General features: G+C 38.2%; 1 protein-coding gene across 1 annotated transcript; it reads left to right on the top strand.

Annotated features, from left to right (window-relative positions):
• Positions 1-11501: 11501 nt before the first annotated feature.
• On the top strand, positions 11502-14572 carry ugt5d1 (UDP glucuronosyltransferase 5 family, polypeptide D1). The gene is made up of 4 exons (XM_070843242.1): positions 11502-11641; positions 11899-12197; positions 12303-13016; positions 13636-14572. Exons 1-4 carry the CDS (start codon positions 11638-11640, stop codon positions 14218-14220), a joined length of 1602 nt encoding a protein of 533 aa, XP_070699343.1. The 5' UTR covers positions 11502-11637; the 3' UTR covers positions 14221-14572.
• Positions 14573-15029: the final 457 nt, after the last annotated feature.

Genomic DNA, 15029 nt, shown 5'->3' with positions numbered 1-15029 from the left:
AGCATTGAAGTACATTTTCTGCACATACAATTTGATATGCACTCACACTGACAGCATTGTATTCAGATATATGTGTCCACTAACGCTGAATTTATCCAATTAACCAGCTGAGAATAAGCAGTATTATCCTTTATTTTTGCTCTGAGGTGCACAACAACTAAAGCTCATTGTGTTTCATCTCCAATTAGAAATAAATCAGTGCTGTAGTGCTTTTCTGCCTTAAAAGAGTCAGTGTGGCATTACTCTTTAACACATTTCTTTGGAATATTTTGATATTGGAGCGAATACATTGTATCTACGCAGATGTTTTTAATGTACACTCAGCTTTCACTGAAGATTCACTACCACGTATCTTTCCAACTGTTTTTTACAGTCCTTGATCCCTATTTGTCACATTGGGAACTTGCTCCATTGCACAAGACAGTATCCAGTCCTGAAAGAAAAAATAAATACCCTGTAGCCTCTCTGATGAAAGCTATGACTCAACCCCAAACATCACATGTTGTGATTCCAGTCTGTTATGGAGGCATCATCTGTCATCTGTCTGTCAACAAAGAATTATTACATACCTCAAGATATATGATTACTTTTCACACTGTGCATGTGTTATGTGATTTTAAGTATATCATGTTTATATAGAAATGTTTGATTCATTTCTTCATGTAGTATTATGCCTTATTGTGAGGTATGCCATGAGTAATTGGTAGGATGTGAGAAACTAAACAACTTTTTCATCTAAACCTCTTTTATTCACACAATATTCATACTAATGTGAATACATTTATTTTCCAATTTATAGTCCAGTCAAGTGAAGCCTCTCTTTGGCTTTGAAATATATCACAGTCACATTGGTTATTGAGCATTAAAACAAGACAAAAACAAAAATGTGTTGTCGCTATCTTGTGATGTATACACAAAATGTAATCCCTTTTAACACCATTATGACAATGCATCAGTAAAATAATCCAATAGATTTTTAATTTGCTTAAGAGGTAGGAGAATTTTGTCCCATCTCACTTAATCCTCAGTTTATTGTACAAATTCAAAAACTGTGAGAGAGTAGGAAGCATACAAAAATCAAACCACAGAAAGCTGTTAAGACATACTTATTTCCATTGATGTTCATATTTGACTGCCATTTTATTTCTGTGAACATACAGCTTTGAGCTAAAGCTCTGACTGTCAAAGATTTATGAGCCTCAGATTTGTGCTTCAACAAAAACTAAATTAATTCCAAAGATGAATTAAATCTCAAAGCTTATCACCATATTCCACAAGCTGCACGTGGGACTTTTCAGCTTGCTCTGACATATGAAAAACATAAACGTGGCTCACATGCGTTACATGATTGTCAGTGGAGTAAGGTCAGCGACAGAGCTCGTGGATTGCATCACGGTTGCCATGTACCTTTGACGCAAAGAAATGTAACAGTTAAATTCACACTTTCTGGTTGGTAAAAAATCCAGAACAGTAGGAAAGTATGAATGATATGAACAATAATAAAAACACAGTGGTCATCTGTTATGTTCTCCATGTCTGCCTGTAGCAGTTGTTTTGATTCATGCTGCACCACAACCGTCCACCCATCACAGGAAAAATAAGCTTGCACGTTCTGCCAGTGCTTCCCTAAACAGTCCTGGAAATATGAATGTGTCTGTCATCACAGCAAAGGTGGGGTGTGCAATGCATTGGCCAGCAGCCAGTTGGCACCTCACCAGAGTTAGACTGACAGTTAGAAGGTGCAGCGTTAAAGAAGGTGGCGTGTTAAAGCGCACCAACCAGTATGTACATCATGCTACTGTATCCATGAGGTTATGCACATGCTCTTGTTGCTTTTGGTATTATCACAGGAGATGGTGCTGAGCGTGGGTGTGGGGTGTAAGGTGACGCCAGGTCTGGATGATTGTGTGTCAGATGTTTCATACCAGCCCCTTGGAGAAACCTCAAGAGGTGTCAATCTATACCTTTTAGCGCAACCCCATCCCCAATGAAGGGGATTAATTGTGAATTCCTTACCTTTAAACTACTCAACAAAACTGTCAAGTAGATAGGATGCTGGAAAAACTGAGAAAGAGGGTAGGTCACAAAAGACAGAACAAGGGAAGGGCTGTACATTATCATGTGTGTGCATCTGTTCAATGACATCACTGGTGACGTCTGTTCGCGTGGAGTGCTGATGTCTGATTATTCTGTTTGCAGACAGAATAATATTACAGAAAATGCAGATTTCATGCTTTCTATTTGCTGGATGAAAAATCTGACTGACTGACCACATAGAATGGCCTTGGTAATTTGACAGATGACCAGAAACCTCAATAAAACCATGCTCTGATGGAGGAACAATTGGTCTGCCTGCTGTTTGAGAAAATATTGGTGTTTTTAAAAACAAATTAGTTGGTTTAAAGTGAATATTTTCTACTGAGAGACTTGTAATTTGTTTCAAGCAAAAGGATTGACTACAAAAAGAGAATAGAGTTGTGAGTATAGGAAAAACTCTGCTCCCTTGTAAGTAATGTTGATGCAAGTTGTTTCAGGGTTAGTAAGAGTGGTTGAACATACTGTAGATAAGATAAGGTGGCAGTTTCTCAGTCTGCTCTGTGTCAAGGAAAAAGTTCAACGTGTCAATCACCGCCCTTAGCACTTCCTCTGGAAACAAAGATTCAGCACACTCCTTTGTCTGTGAGTTGGTGTACGCTAAACCTTAAATCTCCTAATTATTGTATGTGTTGCTCATATGATTATTTCTCTGGAGAAAGCACAATTTGAGTTATGGGTCAGATGCCTTTACTCTGTTTCCTGAATTGTGTGCTGGGCTAATAAAAACAAACTCTGAGCCAAAAATGAAGACAAAGCAAAAATTAGAGTTACCTGTGTGAGACATAACTTGAATTTCATTGGAGTGGATAGAAGTAGACATTATTTTGGAATGGATCTTTCTTTGCCTTTTCATTGCACATCTCCATGCTGCTGTCTTACAGCGAACTAATAGTGACACACTGGCCCATGTGTGGTTGACATAAACACTGACATGGATGAATGCACCAGTTCTTGCACACATAAAGAGGAAGGCAGAGAGGTGTGTAATAATTTTTAGCTCTTCTAACTGTTTTTTTCCCCCATTAACATATCATGTTATAACTGAAACTTACTGTTGACCCAAAGATGAAGGCAAGGCAGGATTTTCCATCTCTTTTCTCAGTGTAAAAGTGAAGATTTAATCCATTTTTAGTGCATTTGACAGTCAAATCAACATTGATCGATTAATTGTCTTTTTTTAAATGTGCTTTACTTGAAGTATGAGACAGAGAAGACATGCCATACAGAGCATTCAGGAGATGCCAAGGCAATTCTGTAATAAAACTCCTTGATTTATTGTGTTGTTTTTCAACCTGACACTTGTGCTGATGAGACCAGGTTGATATAAGAGCTTTGACAAGATTATTCATTAGAAATAAAAATGACCAAAGTAGTGTAAACCCAGTCTAACCCAGAAAAAAACCCCTCCAAAACTAAAACATAGAAAAGAAGGGTGAAGGTGGGAGGCTGTGTGGACTGTCTGGAAGATAATTTGAAAAACGAATACATTGATATCTTTTTGCACATTCCATGTGATATATTGCGTCTGTGATTACTCAGGCGTTATATTTGAATGGGAGACAGATATTTGGCTCTAGCTTTGGCCCAGAAAGAGTAAAAAGAAAGGCGTTTGACTGGTGTCCAGGTTATGATACAGTACGGACGACACTGTAGGTGGGAGGAACAGGTCTCAGTCTGGGGCCTGGGGATGTAATTACAGCTGATTAAACTGATGGGATTTTAAGGTGGGCGAGTGCACAGCGTAGGTGCTGTAGTTTATGTTTCTCAGTCTGGCTCTGTGTTAAACTACTCAGCAGTTCACCTGTCTAGTGTTTGGAGAGAGTCTTTGCTGAGAGCGGGCTTACACATAAAAATGCATTAACAAACCTATAATCAAAGTACAAAGCACAATAATTTAAAAAAATACTTTTTTTTTCTGGTAGTTTACTGATTTTATACACTAGTGTTCCTGCAACCTAATTGATTTTTACAAGATTTTATATTATGTCCAAGAACAATTTTTCAAATGCTGATATCATCATCTTTAGACAAATACCACATTTTTTCAATAGACATGCAATGGCAACTACAGTTTAGTTAAAGTTAAGGCAACTTATACAGCTTTGGTTAAAATAAGGGAAAGATTGTGGTCATGCTTAAATGTATTTTTGTCGCCTCCAGTTTCCAACTGATCCATTTCAATTAGTCACTACTTTAAAAAAGTTGACATATTTGAATAAATCATTGTTTATTTTATTTTTCAAAATGCTACAATTAAGGATATGCTTTTGCTGCCTAGTGGTGGCGGTTTTGATGTGTGTGTGTGTGTGTGGTGGCCTCATGACTTCTCCACAGCTTACATCATGCTGTGGCCTTGACCTTTCACTGTTTATGGATATTTACAAAGGACTCACCAGTGTAAACATTAAGCCATAGGAAGTTACAGTAATCTTTGAACTAGGTGTGACTGAACTTTTCTGTGTTCTGCATGAGGTCCTTGTGCCTAAACACAGGCCTGTTTCATACAAAACACTTCTGACTATAACTTAGGTTTTTGTAAACTGACCCTCTGGTGCCAAAAAACACACTCATACACAACATACATGACTTTAAGCCTGTACTCAGTTAATGTGTTGTACATGTTCCCATGGTTTACGGGGTGCCAGGATTGTTTGGTTTGTGCCCTAAATGGTTGCTTATGGGGCTATAAATTTCTCTTTGTTGATTTTGTATACAGCAAATAAAACACAATCCGTCTTTCGTCAGGCTGTAAGCACAGGAAATGGATATCAACTATCCCTTTTTGATAAGTGTGCATGCCCTCTCACTTACTCGGGGTCAAACTCTGAACAGTCCAAAGTCTGTCATGTCAGAGGACACACATTCAGAGAACTGATGCAGCACATGAAAATCCCATGAGTAGAATCTTGGTATATTAGAAATCTGTGGACAACAGCTGAATGCATCAGCAATCATTACAGGTATAACAATCCACACAGCTAATGCAAAGTTTATGGTTTGATCAGGTCTGGCAGCTCTAGTGCTGCAGAGTTTCAAATTTGGCCTTCAGCGTTTTCTAAAAAGGATACAGTTAAGTGATTAAAGTGTTTCAACAAACTGGAATTTTACCAGTAAGAGCAAAAGTTATTCCCATGCGGAATGACGCACAGCAGTCAAGCCCTTTCCTCTTCCTGTGTATGTTCTTTGTTAGCCAGCAAGCGCCGGCCACAGAGTTCAATGTTGTCTGTGAAGATTATAGTACAAAATCACAACCTACACAGCGTGCTTTCTTTGAATAGGCATTGAATGTGAGGGCTGTTTGTCTGATCAACTTTCAACTTTTTTACTGTACATAAAGCTTTTCTAAAAGTGAACATTTGACTCCTACCACACCCAAAACCTCTTTTTTTTTCATATGAATGAGAGCTGAACAGGCTTCTCTTTAGCAAACTACAGGATTACCAAGGCCCATTTATATAAATCAAGTAATGCGATACTATTTTCTTCTATCATCTTCTGTTTGCTAATCAGAGCAATCAGAATCTGTGAAAAACAATATTCAGTGATTGAATATTGTTATTTCCAACATGAGTTCCATCCATTCATTTTCAGCCACTTATGTGGGTCTGGGTCATGCTGGCAGAAGGCTAAACAAAACACATCCTTCTCCAGTTCTTCCTGGGGATCCTGAGGTGTTCCTTGGCCAAATGGGATATGTAATCCCCCCAGTGTGTTCTGGGTCAGATCTACTGTTGTTGAACAGTCAATTGGATGCGCCAACACGAAGTTTAAACACAAATTACTGTCTTAAAGCCTGTGGTAACCCATTGTTCACTTGAGTTAACAACCTGAGCCTGCCAGAAAAACTACTGTCCAACTTGTTTCTGAAGAAAAATGAAAAACCTGTCATAAGAATGCATTAGATATCACAAATTCATGATCAAATTACCAATCATCAATACTATGTGTGTGTGTGTGTATGCATGCATGTGTGCATTCAGATGCCTTCTCCAGAGAGCTGTCAGGGCTACAGTGACATTCCCCATGTCCAGGATGGAAGACAGATTGAACATTTTGGATGGAAAAACAATCACTGTGTTCACACATGCGTGTGACTTTGCATTTGTGTGCACACGTGCAGGGGTCTGCAAGGGGCCCGCGCTGAATCACGTCCAGTGATGAAGATGGCCAAATCGACTGAAATCATAAACCTTGAGGAGTTTTTGATCTCTCCCAGATGATTGAACTGACTCTACAGTGAAGGAAGGAAAGCAGAAGTTAACTCTGTTAAAGGCCTCTAAAGAATGAAGTGGATGTTTATAGTTCATTCTAATACTCTTTTTACAGGTTTATTTTTCTTTTCTGTGGACATCTGCAACTGAAATACAAACAGACTCATGGGTCAAATATGCTGCACATCTGAGACAGGTAGTCATTGAGCCAAAAGCAGCACAGATATTGCTTTGTATCATTAACTTCCTCACTTTACAGACTGTAAATGTTGCAATAGGCTGCAAACGTGTGGGGTCTTTATATAAACAGTCCAAAAGGCCATGCTGTTTACATTTGTTTATGCGAGTTGCTTTATGGTGGAAAGCCCCACAAGTCGTTGACTCAGTGAGACTAGCTTTATTTTCACCCATTCAGTTGATGAACTGGACAGGAAATCTGAGATGCTGGTAACAATTTGCATGTGTCTTGGTAAACAGATGGACTTTAGAAAGTTACTGAGCTACATCTGTTTCTTACATTGGTGGTCAACGTAAAGATGTCACGCAGTCTCGCGCAATTTCCTTTGTTGTCTTTAATGGATCCATATTTTCTAATCAAGTTCTATCTATCTGTGTGGGATAATAAATAATAATCAAATAAATAATCAAATTCAGCATCATGCCTGGTACCACATGTGAGTTGAGTCAAGATGACCCAAGCTGTACCATTCAATGGAAATACGACACACATGTTTGATAACTAACTCAGCTGTCCAATGGAACTGTTTTTAATTGCTAACTTTCAAATCTTGCAATTTGGACTCCCCTGAATGCACCAACAAGGAAGGATTCTCAAAACAATCCCTGCTTGCAGCTACATTACCATGCAGCAATGACATAATGATGCAATAATGCAAATACAATTTAACCCAAAATAAATATAAACAACTGACTGAAGTTCCTTAAAATATTTGCATGTTTATTTTGCATCTATTCTGAAGCAAATAGTCAATTAGAGATTAGATATTAGCATTTGGTGGAAATATGTTGCATATCATATACACAGGTATGGTCTTCTAATACAGACTATATTTGCGAATGATGTTTGACTTGAAATAGCGATATAGTATTGAATCTTGACTTTAATAAGGAGCAAACTTTCATTTTACCATGCACCTCATGGTACAACAAATTCATGACATTTTCTAAATTGTCTGTGTATGTAAACAGTGACAGATGTCTCTATAATCTTGTGGTAATCTGGGATAATCCCATGTGATACCATAATAAAACAGTACTATGAATTTAGCCTGGAAGGTGTCATTGAAATATGCATCTTAAACAAAAAGAGGACAAATCAAAGGCATTTGGTTGTGATGGAGCCTGTAATCAGCTTTACATTTTTACATCTGTCCTTTAATTTAGGCTGTGTTTAGGAAGCTAGAAAAATTAAAGGTCAGTTTTCTTGTGTGTATTTGTACGAGCTCATGTGACTAACAATCTAAGGGTTCTTGTATGAGTAATCAAACCAAAGTCCACCAAGATTAGTCTCTACCCCTGCAGAGTCTTTGTCGACAAAAGACAAATACATTTCCCTTTTCAAGAGACGCTATCCATCACTGAAACAATGAGATTTCATGCGCAGTGCATTTCTTCTGCGAGCAGGTTGGCACACGAGAGAGAAACTTCATTAGGGTGTATCTTCCAGTTGTGTTTGTTTATTAAGGTTTTCTTCTGTCAGCTGCAGGATTCTGTGAACACATTGAGATTGTCATCTCCACTCCAAGAAACACACCCCCACGCGCACGCACACACACACACACACACAGACAGACAGACAGACATATACCAAAATGTCACAATAATGGGAGAGTCATTTGGCAAGTATATACCTGCTGTCTCTTAATCTGTGTTGTGGAAAAAAGAAAACAGAGGAATGTTTGAGAGCTTGCAGCTCCACATGTCTGACCAGATTGATCCATGTTGGGCACTTTAAAGGGGCACTAAGTGATTTTGATTGAGTCCCCCTAAAGGGGACAACTGGTAACAGTCCATCCAGTGATGATTGATTTAGTTGGTCTGTGTTCAGTTTAAAAAAAGTGCCTAAAATTCATTTTTTATGTTATTTATTCTGAATTTAAAATGTTTGATTACAGAACATACACAACCAGATATGTTGTTTTCAAAGTTGCTATTAGTAATAGTAATTGTTATAGTAGCAATAGTCATAGATTAGGCTGATATTTGATTTTTGAGTACTCCATGTGTTGTTATTAACTTTTGCCTGAAGCTATAGGATTTAACAAATGTGCAGTGTTAATTGATTAGTGAAAATTACAGCTTAACATTTGTTGAAGGTGCACATCTTTTCCACTTGTTGTCCCCACTGAGTTTCCTCCCCTTTTAAGCCTTTGGAATCAGGAGATCTTCTATGTGTTTTTGCTTTTTTCAGATGGACTTTTTGAAAAAGTTGCTCTCTTTGCATTCACCACTCCCTGCCTAACACTTTAGCAATTAGGAGATGGATACATTTTTACCAACTTTAGCTCGTCTAGTCATACTTCACTCACTCCCACTAATATCCAGTCTTTGTTGTGTGACTGATAAACAATCTCAAAATCATTGTCAATGGCCCATTGATTTAGAAAGAAATTCACCTTGTTTGAAAAGCTCTGAACATTTATTTTAATCAAAGCTTTTTTAGTTGAATACTGCAAGTAAGTTTGATTAGATGCATTTAGACTGATACTGGGTAGTATTTTTAAATGCAATATACGTTTTCAAATGACATTCAAAATTACAAATTTTTTACTTTTACTTTATTCTTTTTTTAAAGGACAGTTAAAATGGGGCTGATTTACCCCCAACATTTTATTCTGCAGTCTGGATCGACACAACTCACCAACACGTCTCATATTCAAAGCATAGTAGCAGTTCTGTCTCAAGTTGGAAAACAAAACTAAAACCAGAACTCTGATCTGAAACTCAGACACATAGTGAATGAATGGAGTAGATCAAGAATAAACAATCTGCAGGTGAGAAACTTCTCCTCATTCATTTGTTCATCTGCTCTTATAATCTGAGTGCTCCGTGGTTCAAAGCTGTTTCTCATTCGTCACTTGCGGGTCAGAGACCCCTCAAGGATGCATGAGTCAGACATCCCTGGGTTTCCACATGGTCATTATCCTGTCCAGAGCCCTGCTGAAAAATGAAAATGGCTTGTGCAGACTGTAACAAAAAAAATAATCCTGATACTGTAATGGCAACTTTTATTTATTCAGACTTTAGCTGTTACATAAGACGTATGACATAGCAGACCTCTGTAGGCATGACATGGTTTAATGCTATTGCTTTAATGCTATTGTGATTGTTTACATTTCACTGTTGATCATTTAGAAGTGGTTATTTCATGTGAATTCTTTGACAGCTAATGATGAACAGTCCGCCAAACCTACTGCCTGAACAGATTACGCTCTGGTGTAAAGGGTGTATTTGCTCTCCTTGATGTAGGTAGGAAGAGAATCACCTATCAAAATAAAGGAAACACCTGGAAAAATAAGGAACAGAAAGGATACATTCTGATGGGAAGCAGTTTCCTGTAATGTCTGCTCAGCGCCTCAGTGCGCAAGTTGAACACCAGTGTACACAAAGTGATTCTGAGCTATCATTTTATTTATGTATTTCAGTGTAATTTGTGATGGCAAGTTGAAGTGTATTTGTGTTTAAACATTCTGTGCAGAAATATCTCTCAAGTCTCTCAAATCAGCTCAAGTAAAGGCAGTTACTTTTATCATGAGTGTAAAAATCAGTTGATTCTTTTGCTTTCTTAATCACAACATCTTTATCCACTTAAGCTATTGCTGTATGGGAGATCTGGGAACACAGACTCCAGCATTTCCTCCGTCAACAAACCACCAGATGATGGAATTTGTCATGGAAGAAATTGTCACAGGGCTTCAAGCACTTTTTTTAATCATACATTAGGAAAGCCTTCATTTTTAGTAAGCTAAGTGATTTTCTATGGGGAGTTAAAAAAAAAAGTGTAACTGAAACAAACCAATTGCATTTGCCAATTACTGTATGTGGGATGGAGGGTGGGAAGTCAGTAATTCCACATCTCACATGTGTACCAGCTCTCTTTTTGTTAGTGTGTATGAGAAACTTAAATGCTGTGTGGGTGACAAGCCTGTGGCCTTGTGTTTTGTTCTTGATGTGTTTATGAGTGTGGGATGGAAAGAAGTATTTGATAGTGAAGCACGCAACATGTCAAGCAGTGTGTTGGGCTTTTAAAATGTGGTGCATTATAAAAGATTCGATTACCCAACAATATGTTAAGTATAGAAACAGTTTACAAAGTTGTGTTGTCAATCATACTTCTGCAACTATTTTAATAATTGAGTAATTGTTTAAGTCATGTTCCAGCTTCTCAAATGTGAGGATTTGCTGCTGTTTTTTATTTTGAATTACAGTAAACTGAAACATTTTGGGCTCTGGGTAATTGTTATGGGCAATTTTCACTAGTTTGTGATGTTTTACAAACCAAACAGTTCATAGATTGATGAAAGGAACAATCTGCAGATTAATACATAATGAAAATAATCATTAGTTGCATTCTAGTTAAAAAAAAGTATAACAGCTATTAATCCAAACAGCATAACACTAAAGGGGCATTTTATGGCATTAAGTACTTTTGATACTGTGGTACATTTTCCTGATGATACTTTGGCCTACTCACTTTTACTACTACCTTCACCTCTGTAATGAGAGGACATGCCACAGATCAGCTGAGTTCACAGACATGTGACCTACATTCAACTGGCAGCTATATTTGGCACAAACTGTAGTGATCAAAAACCTGGAAAAAATAACTGCATAACATACTAAAAGCATGTACTGTATCCAGGAAACCTATGCATGTTTTCTCCAGGTATTTAGCTACACTCTAACATGATATGCATGAAACTCCTGTGGGTTAACTCCTTATATAACCCACTCTAATAATCGTATGAAAGAGGTCACAGGTTCTTCTGATGCAAGCACTGTTCTTGCCTGACAGAGAAAAACACACTCACAAAACGACACAGCACAGGATACTACCAGTAGTTTAACAACATTGCTAAACAAAGTAATAAAACTATGATCAAATGACAAAGAAGAAATAATAACTCTGTTTGTTATATGCAGGACATTCATGGCAGCCATAGCTTCATGTGACACGTGCCACATGTAACTGATTTACTTGTGAAGGGACTGATCATCTCTGCGACTGGAATTTGAACTCAGATATGTAAGGAATCCTTTAGATGGACCGTCAGTCTGCAGGCAAGTAGGATTGCCGCTACTCTTGAGCATGGGTAAGTGTCTTTCAGGAACATTATCATCAATATTTTCTTTGGTATCATACAATATTTTCTTATCAATGCGTGAAAATCTCCACTGTTTAAACTATAAAATAACCTGTAGATTCATATTTGTTTTACCAACACAAACAGTTTCTCTTCTCCGCCTTTACCTGATAAAAATCTAAAAACTTGTAATGATGTTTCTTCTAGATGATGTGTAAAAGACTAAGAGGCCTCTCATGTTATTATTTCTCTCTCTTACATTTTAGGAACCATGCCATTGCATTGTGCGCATGGAATATTTGTATTCCTGAGTGTGTGTCTGATTTCCTTCGCACCACCTTGCGATGGAGGAAACATTCTGGTGATTCCTGTGGATGGCAGCCACTGGATCAATATGAAGATCCTGTTAGAAGAACTTCATGCCAGAGGACACAGCATCACTGTGATTAGGGCCTCCAGCAGCTGGTACATTCCAGAAAAGTCTCCTCTCTACACACCCATTACCATCAAAATGGATGAGAGTTTAGAGAACTTCTTTGATTTGTACCTACAGAAGCATATGAAGGTATGTCATTATGGATTATGTATTGGGCCCACTGGGTGCCACTTCATTCAATTATGAAGGTAATCACTTTGCTCACTTTCAATTCTTTTCTAACCATTGTTTTAGGCGCAGAGAGAGGGGGCATCCGCATTTACTTTCTTCAAACTCACCAAGGATTTCCTTGCTATGATTTCTATGGCCCATTCAATGTGGGCTGATGCCTTTGCTGAAATTTTAAATGATAAAACTTTGACGAAAAGCTTAATGGATTCCCAATACGATCTTGTTCTTACTGACCCAGCCATAGCACCAGGGGTTGTACTTGCCAAGTATCTCAAACTGCCCGTGGTGCTCAATGTTCGCTGGATCACCAGCGGGGAAGGCCACTTTGTGATAGCACCCTCACCACTCTCTTATATCCCCGTGCCAGGATCAGGCATGACGGACAAAATGAATTTTATCCAGAGGCTCAAGAACATGCTATTCTACGGCATTATATTGTTCCAGCAGAAATTCATGGTGGGGCCATACTACGATGCCATCTGTGCTGAACATATTGAGGGTGGATGTGACATCATCTCGCTTCTTCAGGAAGCAGACATTTGGCTGTTCAGGTCAGATTATGTTTTTGAGTTCCCTCGGCCCACAATGCCAAATGTCATCTACATAGGAGGGTTTCAGTGCAAACCAGCCCAGCCTCTCCCAGCAGACCTGGAGGAGTTTGTTCAGAGTGCAGGGGAGCACGGCGTGATCATCATGACTCTGGGAACATTGGTCAACGCTTTGCCCAAACAGGTTGCGGAAGAAATCGCCAGTGTTTTTGCCAAGATGCCTCAGAAGGTAACACATACTCATTGATTCACTTTTGCAATGACATGAAATGTTAAAAATGATTTAAATGTGCACTTTTATGGATATTTATGCAGCAATTAATCCAACATAAATATATAAAATTAAAAGCAATATTATTTATGAATTAGGCAGAGAAATTGATAGAAGACTATAATGAACAAATCACCCCTTCAAAGAATACATCAAATAAAAAGGGGGTTTATTGCCCTGTGATAGACTGACAGCCTGCTCATAGAGGATGGATTGATTAATAGAGAGATGAAAAAGTGATTAATGTAACCTGATACATGGCAGACTGTGTAAATCTCTATCTGGGAAACACTTTTCAACACTTTAAACTACACAAGCTACCTTAAACCGACAACTACTACACTATTCTTTGTTTGTATTCTACTTGTCATGGTTCATTGATTGAAATCATCATCATCAATCATTTAAATCATCATCGACTGTATATAAAACGTGTTATTATTATCATTAATATAAGTTATGTGTCTATACAGATTAGTGTTAAATGACTACAGCTATTGCAATGTCATTATGTAGTTGGTGTACTGGTGTACAAATATATTGTAAATTCAGAACGATTCTTTCATTTTCTGATCAGGTGATATGGAGACACATAGGGGAGCGTCCCACTACTTTGGGAAACAACACCCTGATAGTGGAGTGGATGCCACAGAAGGACCTTCTGGGACACCCACAGATCAAAGTCTTTGTGGCTCATGGTGGAACCAATGGAGTCCAGGAGGCCATTTACCACGGGGTCCCTGTGTTAGGCATACCCTTGTTCTTCGACCAGTATGACAACCTTCTACGTCTGCAGGAGAGAGGAGCTGCAAAGATCATTGAGCTAGGTGATGTGAACGGCCGCAGTTTTGAGCAAGGTGTTAATGAAGTGCTCCATCAAGACAGCTACAGACATAACATACAAAGACTGTCACGTTTGCACAAAGATCAGCCAATGGCACCTATGGATCAGGCCGTCTTCTGGGTGGAATATGTGATGCGGCATAAAGGGGCTCCTCACCTGCGCACGGAGGCCTATAAGATGCCTTGGTACTCATATTACTGTTTAGATGTACTGCTAGTACTGCTGACTGCATTGACTGTGCTGCTGCTGTCTACTTTTGCCATATTTAGGTTCTTATGTTGCAGAGGTAGAAGAAAGAGCAAAACCAAACAACACTAACCAAAGTTTCTCTAGAAATATGCTACAATGAGTTCTTTAAAGCATTGTATTAAGACAAAAGCAGACATCTTAAAGCTGAAGTGTGGGACTTTTGCATATGAGTAAATGAGTAAGCAAGTGGACATTCAAACCAAGCTAGTGCACACAATGCCTATGCCTATCATGGTCTCTGTGGTGACATTGCCACGCTGACACACAGGTAGTGCCACGTTTGATGTCAACCATCAGTGACTGGTTTACCAGAGCTGAAGCGGGAAGCTACCATAGCAACAGATCTGTAGGTAGCGACCTACCATGACCATGTTTGTGTAATCACTCTCACTGCCACAAGTGGGTGACAAAATTTCAACACTGCGGGTTGAAGGTATTTCATCTGTACCTCTTTATTAATTAATCAGTCTTTTGATTTTTCCATATTAAATATGAATATATCTGATGTTATGTAGCCCATTTCTTGTTTATAAAATTAATTGCCAAATGTATTTGGCAATTGAGATTTAAGTTGTAAAATACCCACGAATCATTAGTGATGATTCTTTAATTTTATATACAATGTAATGATAAAGTATGGAGCCATTGACTCTATGCCGAGACACTGATTATGATCACAATCCTTGAAGATGATGCAATCCATTTCCAAAGTAACAAAACCCTGAGTCTTGAACCATTTCAGATGTGACAAAACTAAGAAAGTGCAGACAATCAACATATGTTCTGAATTCTGTAACTTATTTCCATCATTTCATATTGAAACAAAAGTAAATTTTTTCTTAAAATAAATTGCTGTTGCTTGTTGTCACTAATGCTTT

This window comes from Pempheris klunzingeri, chromosome 14 (assembly GCF_042242105.1).
Source record: "Pempheris klunzingeri isolate RE-2024b chromosome 14, fPemKlu1.hap1, whole genome shotgun sequence".
NCBI classification, from domain to species: domain Eukaryota; kingdom Metazoa; phylum Chordata; class Actinopteri; order Acropomatiformes; family Pempheridae; genus Pempheris; species Pempheris klunzingeri.
The sequence above is the reverse complement of the archived record's forward strand: the minus strand, read 5'-3'. Positions and strand labels throughout refer to the sequence as shown.